The sequence below is a fragment of the Copidosoma floridanum genome, unplaced genomic scaffold (genome assembly GCF_036245765.1).
Source record: "Copidosoma floridanum isolate Cflo_tuat_1 unplaced genomic scaffold, Cflo_Japanese_pri ptg000030l, whole genome shotgun sequence".
Lineage (NCBI taxonomy): Eukaryota > Metazoa > Arthropoda > Insecta > Hymenoptera > Encyrtidae > Copidosoma > Copidosoma floridanum.
The window spans coordinates 4,645,462-4,658,065 of record NW_028321907.1 but is presented as its reverse complement, the minus strand read 5'-3'; the positions used below and the strand labels follow the sequence as shown (position 1 = coordinate 4,658,065).

The 12,604-nt window shown below is 30.7% G+C and overlaps 1 protein-coding gene across 1 annotated transcript in view; it reads left to right on the top strand.

Moving 5' to 3' along the window:
- Positions 1–12,061, top strand: part of timeout (circadian regulator timeout) — a 116,092-nt gene extending 104,031 nt beyond the window's left edge. Inside the window, exons 24-30 of the mRNA XM_089596351.1 lie at positions 60–79; positions 10,499–10,513; positions 10,588–10,674; positions 10,830–10,964; positions 11,051–11,143; positions 11,238–11,441; positions 11,517–12,061. Coding sequence (XP_089452477.1) covers positions 60–79; positions 10,499–10,513; positions 10,588–10,674; positions 10,830–10,964; positions 11,051–11,143; positions 11,238–11,441; positions 11,517–11,674 — 712 coding nt within the window. The 3' untranslated portion in view covers positions 11,675–12,061. The remainder of the gene's footprint in view (positions 1–59; positions 80–10,498; positions 10,514–10,587; positions 10,675–10,829; positions 10,965–11,050; positions 11,144–11,237; positions 11,442–11,516) is intronic.
- Positions 12,062–12,604: the final 543 nt, after the last annotated feature.

Below are 12,604 nucleotides of genomic sequence, written 5' to 3'. Positions count from 1 at the left end.
TAAATTGTTCAGAAGGTAATTAAAACCAAAAATACACATTTCAATTCATTATAACACAGATATAACCAAGATGATACGGGTATAAAAAAAGAAAATTCCAAATCATATAAAAAATCTTACTGTCTTTGAAATGCTAGATTATATACGTTAGAAGGGTTTAAATTTAGAAATTAGAAATTTCCATGGTTTTAATTCCGAAAAATATGTGAACCGAAATGCATTCCTACAATAGATTAAAATGTCGAATGTAATAATAAAACTTTTACCTTCTAGAAAATAAAAGATCCTTAATGTAATACATGATAAATTATAAGCAAAATCAGAAAAATAGGGAAACATCAATAATGCCGAATCAATTTATGGCATGAAAAATTATTTAGACATAGATAATTGCAGATCAAACATTAAGCAGACAAAAAAATACCGAATGATTGAAAAACAGAATTTAAGATGATGAATTCTTTTACGTAGAATTATCTATGGTTCTTATATAGCTTACAACACCTAAGTAAATAAAAAAAAATAGGTGTGGGTCTCGGGACCCCCGATGGATGTGAAACATTGAAGAATACGTTGTTGAACTCGGTAGTATTTGATCGTTTATTATGAAAAAATATTAATTTTATTCACCCTAAATAATCTTCAATTCATATTTTTATGTTAAAAGTACGATTTTTGACTGATATGTATTCGTATCAGTCAATGTAATAAGTTTAAAAAAAGTTAATATCGAATTATGTTTATATTTCTTTAATCCATCAACATACCAAAAATATATCATGAACTGCAATTACACCAAAAATTAAAATGTGATTTGTAATAAATCGGCTTTTTTTATCCAACAATACATTATAGTAATAAAAAAAAAAAAAAAAAAAAATTTTTTTAATTCACTTACTATCATCACATTCAATAATTAAAACTGTTCAATCTTTTGGCTTGTTTTTTATCATAGTGAGAATCGGATTATTATAAGAAAAATATGAAATGTGTACAATAAAAATATAAAAATCTAACAAATACTGCATCAATAGTAAAACCATAATTAGTGGTTCATTTTTGGGATTACTTATCATTTTTAAATCGAATGTATCTCACAAAATCTAAATGTATTTTTATATTTTTAAATCATCCTGTTCACGAAGAAGACAATTTTTTTAAATGATAAAAAATTAACCTAATTCTAATATTAATTTATCATTTTCTACAAGCTCTAAATAATTATAAAAAGCAATGAAAAAGGCTTATCTGTAGAGGTATGACATGAAATATGTAATATGTTATATATACATGAAGGGATATATGTTATATCAAAATTTTGTATTACCTTATGCCTTATACGTATATGTACACGCGTATACATGTGTACGATCCACCACGTATATATATTATATACATATCGCTCTCTCTTTACATATATATGTATATAGAGAGACACACACACAGAGAGAGAGAGAGAGAGAGAGAGAGAGAGGGAGTGCCGCAGTGGTGTGGTGAACAGCAACGGAGGAGTGGGCAGCATGCTGCAGAAGTTTGAGATTTCCTTAGCGGTGCGCGTCAGCAAAAATACGTTTATAAGGGAAAACTTCTAAAATTGTTTATTTTGTGTCGTTTTTGTATTGTATTGTATTGTCTTTTCTGGGTCTGATTCTTAGGGCTTATAAAATATCATCAGCTCATATCAACTTCTCAATTTGCAGGTTTAGTAACTGGTTTAGTAAGACGAGGGACAGTGCTGCGAACGACCCTTAATATACCGAGCGCATTTATTGATGCAAGTAAATGTAACGAAATTGAAACACCAAACACTTATTAACGTTTTACTGAACTACATGTATCATCCATTGTGCATTACCAGTACAGTGAAGCTAGTTCGTTTTTCCAAATTTGAAGATTTACAAAAGTTTTTCAATAAAATTTTTTAAATATTTCATTCCAGAAAATTATAAGTATAGAACTTATTACTGTTACGTATGATTACTGCTATAAAATATTATTGTAGACTAAGATGTGTAAGAGTGAAAATTTAATATTCGTTTTATCAAATAATAAAGTTTATAAACATAAGAATATAAGTAACATAAGATGTTGTATGTGTATAAGAGTGACCAGAAGAGTGGTGTAAACATAACTGGCTCTCTGATTGCATTTACTGTATAACTGTACCTGTTGAACATACCATAATAGTAACACTGGTGCTATTTTTTTGAATTTTTTTACGTTTTGCAGAGTAAAGTTAGGTTCCCTAACTCTAAAAAAAAATCAGGAAAATTAGTTCTAGTGCCTTTTCATTATTAATATATGTTTAACATACGTTGCAGCCCCTCATCGATGTAGGAAGCATAAAAACGTCTTTTTTTAATTTTTTAACATTGAGAGCACGTAACCAATCGAGGTTATGCTTCCGAGAGCTAAAAATGACTATGTTTTAAGTGTGATACAAAGATACTAGAAAAAATCATTACTAACATGTACGACCCCCTAGACTCATTATTACTAAAAATGGCGGAAAATAAGCTATTTACCCGAATTTCTTGACATATCGCGAGGTGAGATTAGGTTTCCAAATTCTGGAAAAAAATCAGGTAAATTAGTTTTAGTGCCTTTTAATTATTACTAAATCTGTTACATTAATTGCTGCCTCTAATGGACGTAGGTAGCATAAAAACGTTTTTTTTAAATTGTTCTTCAACACTGAGAGCACACAACCAATCGAGGTTAAGTTTCCGAGAGCTAAAAATGAATTTTTGTATGTAGTGTCATAGAAAGACGCTAGAAAAAATATTGGAAACATGTACGACCCCCTAATGACTCATTATTACCGAAAATGACGGAAAATAGGATATTTCCTCGAATTTCTTGACATTTTGTGCGTGGAGATTAGGTTTTCAAATTCTCAAAAAAAATTAGAGAAATTAGTTTTAGTAATTTTCAATGATTACTATATGTTTTACATCCATTGCAACTCGTTATAGATGTAGGTAGCATAAAAACGTCTTTTTTTAGCCTTTTTCTAACATTGAGAGTACATAACTAATAGAGGTTATGGTTCCTAGAGCTAAGTATGACTGTACGTTTGAATTGTGTTGCAAATATACTAGAAAAATTTATTGGGGCTGCGTACGGGCCCCTAACGGCTTATGAATTTCGAAAATGGCAGAAAATAGGCTATTTTTTCGAATTTCTTGACATTTTGCGAATTGAGGTTAGGTTTCCTAATTTGAAGAAAAATTTAAAGAGTAAATTTTTGTGTCTTTATCGTACTAATCCATGTTTTACATCAATCGCAGGCCCTACTGGATGTAGGTAACTGAAAGACGTCTTTTTTTCAACTTTTTTCAATTTTAGGAGTGTATTACTGTTTGAGGTTATGTTTTTTAGTTCTAAAAATTACTAAATTGGTTTTTGACAACCATGGATGTAAAGAAAAACCAATTTTGGCTATTTTCTACTATGTATTACGAAAAGGTTTAGTGCTCAAGGTCTGTTTCATACGCATGTTACTCTGATTGTTAATAATTGTATTTAAACTGGTTAGACGTTGATAATTCTATTTTCCTATGGTATTACACGCCTTTTGTCGTTAGTTTATTGGGTTATTGACATCAAAAACAAAAATTTTTTTTTTGGATTTTCGTTGTGCTCCAACGTTTGAATCTTTAAACACTTGTACTATTGTACTATACGATTAGATAACAAAATAAACCTCGTGAGCTGTCATGCTGTATGAGATAAAATTACTGATACAGCCAGTTTACAGTACAAAAAACGCCGTGAAATACCATAGGAATGACCCAAGTTACACCCCTTACTTAAAATTGATCTGATAACAAAAATAAAACTCATTTCAAATGTCAGTACTGTTTGTTACTAAAACACTTACTTAATCAAAACAATTTAAACCTGTAAAGTTAGTAATTGTGGATAACAAAGTCTCAGATTATCACTGTATTTTATATTTTTTAGTGCTTGTGCTGTACGGTTGTCAGTAATAGCTTTCATCGGTGAATAGAACCTGCATAGGATATCACACCTGCTGTTACAAGTGGAATGTTTGAATTTTTTTTATTCAATAGTAACTTTTACTACTTCAATACTCTGAGAATTAAAACTTTTGAGTTGCAATAGAATTGAAGGATCGAATTATATGACAAACTCATCCATAACTGCTGTTTGATGAAGAAGTTTAATAAATATCTAGTCATCTTATTTTTTTTAAAATAAACAATAAAACACTAAAAAGTCTTTTGAATAACAAATTTATATATGTATTTGTATTTCTTAGACAAAAATATGACATTTTTTTTTTTTTAAGCTACATAAAAACAGAAGTGAAATTTTTATAACAACACGTACATGTGCCTATGCGTATTGCCCAAATAGAAAATAAGCATAAGATTTTGGTCTTTAAATAACATGGAAATTAATAAACATTTCAAAAATTATGTATGTACATGAATAGATGTATATTGCAGAGGTGGAAAATAAGCACACAACTGTATTTTATCATTTTTTCGTTATTCATTATGAAAATTGAAATAAACAATTTTTAATAATTTTTTAATTTAAAAAAACATTATATGTATGTGTATTGCTAAGTAAATGAAGAACACATTTTTTCTCTTTTTTTATAAAATTAAAAGTAATTTGATTTTATTTAATTTATCTATATACATGAATTAATCAATGTATATTGCAGAGATAGAAAATAAGCATAATTTTTTTTTTCAGTTGCATAAAAATAAATTAATGATTTTGACAACTACATACGTACATGTGTCCATCAACGTATATTGCTGAGACGAAAATAAGCATAAATTTTTTTTTTTCTAGTAACATGAAAACTTAATTTACATTTCTTAAGTTATTTATATTCATGTATCTTTTTATTCTGCTGAGATAGAAAATATGCAGAAATATTTGTTTTTTTAAAAAAGTGGAAATTTAATTCACGCTTTTAAAATTACATATATACATGTATCTATGTACATTGCAGAGGTAGAAAATAAGCTCATAATTTTATTCTGTCGTCTTTTTATGATTATTTAATAAAATTAATTTATTTAAATAATTAATAAAATTATTTTAATAAACATTTTTTTATAATTTTTTTAATTTAAAAAACATTACATGTATGTTTATTGCTTACAAAAAAAAAGCATACATTTTTTTTGGTGAAATGAAAATTAATTTGATTTTTATAACATTACCTATAAACATGTATTAATAAATGTATATTGTTGAGATAGTAAATAAGCATCAATTTTTTCGTTATTTATCTTACTAATATATAAAGCAAAGTCGCTAAAACCGTTGTAATCGCTAACCGCGAAAACTACTGAACCGATTTTGCTGAAATTTTGCACACTGATTCATGATACTTCCTAGATGGTTTTAGTATAGTTTTTATCTTAAAAAATTTAATAACAATAGCAATAAATGAGCTCAAAGTTTTGCAAAAATACGCCAGCTTTTCACTTTAGTTCAGTAAAATCCGCTAGGTGGCGTCGACATAAAATCGAAGCTACCTGCAACATAATTAAATAATTGTGGTTATAATAGGCCGGAGCGTCACGATGTTGATGCAGTCGTAATACGGCAGTTCAACGAGCTGTACAGAGTATGCTGATGATAGTCTTGCAGCTGGGTATCCCGGTTACGGACGACACTCTTCTGTAAGGGGGAAGGGACCCAAGTGTCCCTTCACCCTGAATCTCGACGAGTGCGATCAAAGAAAAATAAAATAATTCCAACTGATGCCGTCTCTGCCAGAATACCAGGAGACATATCTAGCCAGAGCACAATCTGCACCAACTCTTCAGAGTTGAGTGGCAGTCCCACCATCCCACCTGGTGTAGTTAAAGAATTTGTGGCTACAAATGTAAGCAAGGAAAAACAGCTCTGATGGGCACGGGAAGCCACAACGGCTACCTTCTTAGTAGTCGCGCCCCCAACGCGCTTACCCACATGTTCCCGTCTAAAGATGAGCAATTGAGCAGTTGGTTATCCGGGGAACGACCCGAGACGAAATATTCTTTGGTCAGCGGCGTACCTTCCTCCATCACAGTCTCCGTACATCGAGACTCCCAGGGAAAGAATCAAGCAACCCGTAGCCAGCTCTTCATCATCAGGAATAATAATAAAGAATAGCCTGGAAGTTTCACCACTGGCGCTTTTTAGCGCCATTATAAGTATTTACGTTCCCTACTTAACCATCAATTTCATCGGTTCTTTTTAGGGGCCACCTAAGTGTAAACTACCTTGCCAACAAATACATTTTTATTACCATTTCCGGAAGCGATTCGTTGACTAAAAGACTATATTAACTAAAGACGGGCACTATTAAACCAAGTCAGCTATTCACTGGCAGACGTCACCTGCGGAGTTGTTCTTCGCAAGGCTGGGAAACCCGGTGACCGACGACTCTATATTACCCTCTCGACTCTAAGCATTCAACCAGGAATCACTGATCCTCTCCAAGGTTTGCGCTGGGCAAACCTATAACAGCAATAAAGGAAAAAAAAACTTGAGCCAACGGGACAGCCTCCACTGGACAAAAATCACTAACCAATCTCCCCATCTAAGATCATCAAAACAACTGAATCTGCAAATAAAAAAGGTGCTTTAGACACCAACGTCTTCGACGTTATACCGGGAGACGTTGGGAAAGAGCACTACAACTAGCCCCAAAGCTTCGGACTTTGTAATTTTTCTCCCAATCAGTCTGGGTCTTCAACAGTAAGCCAGAGAAGATCACCCTGAGGTATCCAGGCAGTCACAATTGCTGTTAACTGCAGTCAAAAAAGAGTTAACTTAAGAAGCTCACCGGTCTTTTTTAGGGACATCAGACGTCGAACTACCTTGCCAACAAATGTATTAAAATTAACAAAGTTGACTGAAAATAGCCTTTAGTGGTCATAAAAGTCGTAAGCATACCAATAGTCGCAAAAGGGTATATTGGAAAGAAAACCTCAAATGTATCTAATGAATACAATTTGAGGCGTCAAGAAACTGACGCAGAAAATTTATCGAGATTGAAACAGCAGCGTCAAAATCGTCAACTTGAGAGTCCATTACGTGAGAGATCAGCTTTTCATTGTACCCTCACAGCAATCTCTGAAATCTTTAAAGATCCTACTTCAGATTTTTTAATGAGTAGAAAATGTATTTGTGTTTTTGTGGTAATAAAAATGTTGGGTTTAAGGTCCAGGACTTTGTTGCTCTGGTAATAAAATTGTGAGATATGAGAAAAAACAATTTTTTTTTAATATAAATTTTTTGGGGGTTTAAAATCTCAACAGCTTTAAAAAATAGCCCTTTTCGTGAATTACACAGAAGAAACCAAATCAACAACTTCTTATAGCCATCGATTATTTTATGGCATAAAGAACGCACAGTACTTTTCAGCATAATTATTTTTTTGAATTTGTACACCTTATTATTTGACCAAATAAACTATATGGATTCCGAAAAAATATGTTTTTAATAAGAAGATTTTTGTTCTGAGATGTATCGGGAATATGTGTAAAATTTTCTAACTAAAAATGTTTCACATTACGTGTCAACACACTACGGTGTTTTATTTAGTAAGTCTCGGGCGAAGCCGAGACGGGGGGCTGCTAGTGTGGAGATAAATCTTAAATTTTTACAATGACTCACATACATATTTTTGTATATATCTCTGAGATAAAAAATAAATGCTACATTTTTTTATTTAGTAACGTGGAAAATAAATGTGCATTTAAAAATCATACAGATGTACCTGTGTCTATTGCTGAGATCGAAAATAAGCACAAATTTTTTTTTTCATTTCTTTATAAGTAAACAATAAAACAAAATGACCATTTTTAAATTGTTTCCGATAGTTTAAATAAACATAAGTATGTGTATTGCTAAGACAAAAAAAAGCATAATTTCTATTTGTTAATTTTTTTTTTTGTAAAACGAGTTTTAAATTTACAATTTCAAAACTACTTATATACATGTATCAATGTACATTGCAGAGTTGCACTTACACTTATCTTTGTGGATTTATGAATATTAAAAATTTTTTAAAATTATTTATTGATGGTAGGCACGAAGATGTCCTATGTGCATAATAAAGATATTTATTTTAATTGTTTTTGTGTAAGTTTCGGTCCGATCTATTAAACAATCAAATTGGATGTTGAATAAAAGATTTTTTAATTCAGGCAGAAAAAAACAACCTGTGTTAATCGCTGGCACTAGAATTTGAAAATAAGTTTTTTTTTTATGCTCTCTGAAGGCATTCGTTCAACTATAATAAACAAAAACATAATTGTCAGGTTATTAGCAATTTTTTGTTTCATTTTTCAAAAAATGACAAGCTCAACGCAATTAACATATTATTATGCTTTATTAATGAACGAGCGCCTTTATCCCAATAATCCAGTGCGCTCAATTGTTCTTCACTTTTATGATAAGTGAAATTATTGAATAATAAATGAAGGCATTCACCACAACGACAAGGTACGCTCAAATATTTTTTGTACTAAGTAATATTATTTACTAATATACTGAACACCTTTACCCGAACGCTCCATTGTACTGATATCTTAATTTGTTAATTTAAATTTTTTCACCAATAATACATAGCTTAACGACAATAATACGATAAAGCTTAAATTAAATCTCAAGCTTCGAAACTTTACGATAAAGCTATGTAACTTTTAGTCTCATCATACCCTAAGCGTAAATAGCTCAGATGGCTAGAGCAGGAGGGAGAATTATAGTTTTGCGGCTCCGGGTTCTAATCTCACTCGGTGCAAATTTTTTTTTTCTTATTATTACAACACTACTTTAAATGGCTGTAATAGGTTATTATGAAAAAATGCACGTTCTCTCTGTAGTTTTTCCGGGCTTGGAGACCGGCACACTAAATGTGGCCACATTACGCTCGCGTTTTTTTGTTTTTATTTTTTTTTTTAATTTGTCGAGTGCTCGACGAATTCATTGAAAATACTACTTCAAGACAAATTTAATAATGAAAACTAGTGATTAAGTACTACAACGAATTAATAAATACTGCGAATTTTTGTAACTGTTATTATTTAAAGTACTGATTTGTAAGGTGAGTTGTTTTCCAAAAGCACTATAATTATTTCGTTAAGCGATTATTTTACGACTCGAATTAAAAGTATAATACAATTCTCAGTGACGCATACATTATGTACATAATTATAAAAATAACAAATATCGTGTAGTAAACAATATTTTTACAGAAATTTAAATTCATGACTCCTGTCACACACAGTAGCGCATCCTATTTCGTTTGAATCCCATTTAGAGCGAGAAATTATTTTAATTTATTACGGCTAATGATAAAAATAATAATAATAATAATAATAATAATAATAATAATAAAAATGTCTGGTAAATTTTTTAGACAACACAAAAACAGTCTTTATTCTGTCATTGTTTATAATATAAGTAGCGTTTAACTTTCTCTCTCTCTGTCTCTCTCTCTCTCCCTCTTTCTCTTTATTTGTCTTTCCTTCATCACTTCTATTGGTGTACTCTATTTTTCCTATTGGATGGGGTTGTAGGGGGAGGGGGTGCTATTCTGTATACTTGTAGTTAATGCGAAAAATTAAAAAAAAAAATTTGTTTAATTCAAACTAATTTTTCACTAAACTGTGCCAAAGAAGAAAACTTTTTCTACATTTTGCAATAATAAAATTCCATCTCTTGGTGAAGGATTGGGTGAAAAATCATATAGAGCCCACAAGAGGAAAGTCTTGAATTTACCTTGGGTGTCAAATAACATGTGATTTAAAACTTTTTTGTATTCTCTTTTCTCCCTATAGGTGAGTAATGCACTATTAATTAAAATCGAAATCAAAAGCCAAATCAAGATGAAATAATCTGCTCGTAGCTGCACAATGCCAATTACAGATTTTGCAATGTTAGATAAATTTTTCTTACAGTATTACAGTATTATAATATAGTATAATCAGCTCTAGGTCGCTTATCTCTAAGGTTCTTGTTATATTAATAAGGCATTTTATGATCCGGTAAAACTAAGATTCGGTATTTTAAAAAATGCTGGTCATCTTAAAAATTAATTTATAGAATATGTTTTTTAATCAACAGTTATTCTAAAATTCGATATTTTCAAATTTCGGTATTATTTTAGGATCTTTTTTACCATTAGATATTCACGTTTTCGGTTACATTTATATTCTAATATATTTATATACTTCTCATGATATGGATTTTCTAAATTTTTATCGGGAATGAAGATTTTTGTATTAACTGATATCTGGAAATGTTGGTCTTATAAATAGAAAGAGTTCAAACTTACCTTATGAATGAAATGTTGGCGGCAACCAAAAAATTTCAATTGCTCGTCTTCGGCATATTTACATCGGTAAAAAAACCCTACAGTTGGATTTTTTTCCTGTAGACATTATTTGGTTTTCTCACCCTTCTGAATAATTTATATTCGGTAAAATTGACCCCACCCCTCTGCGTGGAGAGTTTATTACTGAAGGTAAGGCAAGAAATGCATTGATAATTTGTTTTATTAACTGATTGATTCTTTTTTTTCTTTCATCAATTGTGTAGTTGACAGAAAGGTTGATGATTCTGAAAGTGATGACGACGATGGTGTATTTGAGCGGTTGAGAAACATAGCCAAAAGAAATGAAGAAGGTAATTATTAACTTGGTAATATTTCTTTTGCAAATTACTGAAAAGGTATTGATTTATTATTTTCTCTACACTGAACTCTTATAAACGTATAGTTTACGTAAAGCAACATGATACTATTTTTTAATCCTTAGAACACATATTTAAACATTTAACAGATTCTATGCACGAAACTTCAAATCCTCAAAAATCTGGAGCAAGCAAATCCATTGCACGAAATGTGAGCCAAAATGCTGTAAGCCCTGCATCTGACAAGGAAAATCGTGACTCTGAAAATGGAAACGTTTTGAGTGGTAAGCATCCATTGGATTTTTTTTCCTCTGCATACACGTATTTCATTTTATTTTTGTAAATACATTTATTTCTACTTCTCTTTCAGCTCCAGTTGAAAATTCACGATCGCAGATCATTTCGTCGGATTCTGAAGAGGAAATGGTTTCTTCTAAGCAGTCTATCGTGAATTCTGCAAAAGGTACATACAAAATGCTGACATATTATTGGTATTTATTACCTTTTGGAATTTTCATGTAGTCAAATTTTAATTACCGTAAAAATACGTAAAACAGATGGATCTGGTAAATCAAAACGGTTAATTGAATTGGACTCTGAAGACGGAAAAATGGAGACAGGAAGCGAAGAGCAGAGCGACGTTCAATATAAAGTTGGTTCACAGAAGGGAAGCGCGAAATCAAGTCGAATACGAAAAGTTTTGGACTCGGATTCCGAGGAGGAAGCGGAAAAAGTTTCCCAAGATGCGGAAGAAGCGTTGGGTTAGAAATTTATTATAATTCTTTTCAAAACGATATTCTCTATAAATTAATTTAAGTATTCCTCACCCGTCATAGGTCCATCCAAAAGAAATATTCCAGATACCGATTTTGAGGAACCTACTAATAAAAAGCGAAGATTCATCGACAGTGATGAAGATGATAATGCAACGCCAGAGGCGGAAAAATCAATGGAAAAGAAGCAGTCCAGAGTTATAAGCGATGACGAGGATTAAATGTAACTTCATTTTAAGTCTGTTAAAAATGTAAAGCTAATTCAAAGTACACTGTTATCAATCGTAACGAAAGGTGTCAGTGCTTACTTCTAACTACGATATTTACCGTGCAAAGTCAAAGAATGTCTTAAGATTCCTTAAACTACTTATTTTGAACTTTTTATACTTAGTTTTGAAAAACAATAGTTAGAAATAACCTTGTATCATTTACAATTTCAAAGACCATTTTTACTCTTGGAACACTTTGATTATTATCATTTTCATATTTATCAAACTAGTTGACTAGTTATTTATTAGATTTCTAAACCTTGCAAATAGCCATTGAGATATCGGCATTTCTTATTTATTTAATCATTAAACAAATTAAGTTCATCTAACTGTATTGTGTTAAAAAAGAAGTGCACCTGCAAGTGTTTACCAATGTTGTATTTGTTTTGTTATGATAAACATATTTGCTAAATAAATGTTTTTTTTTTGTTTTTACAAATGTTTAACATTTGAGCATTATGTTACCATACAGATAAATAAACTAAGAAATGAAAAAATAAACTAAATTACTTTCGAAGCACAATATGTTTTATTAAAAGCAATTGTATAATCTTTACGTTTGTGTACACGATCATCAAAAGGACTTTGGCACATTTAAAATCAACGTATTTATAAAAGAAAAAGTTTGTCTGAAAGGCGTCCACTTTTCGCCAGTTACTTCCAAGGGGAGCAGCTCTCACGAGAAGTAAAAAATTTTTGAACCTACCTTATCGACAATTTTTTAACGTAAATATATAGGCATAGATATCTTTGTTTATCAATTAATAATTAAAAAAAAAAAAAAAAAATTCAATTCATACTAAAGGCAGTTGGAAAAAAAATGTATGTAGAATCATTTATGACTTCTGGATAATATTTACACTCGATTAAAAATTATCAATA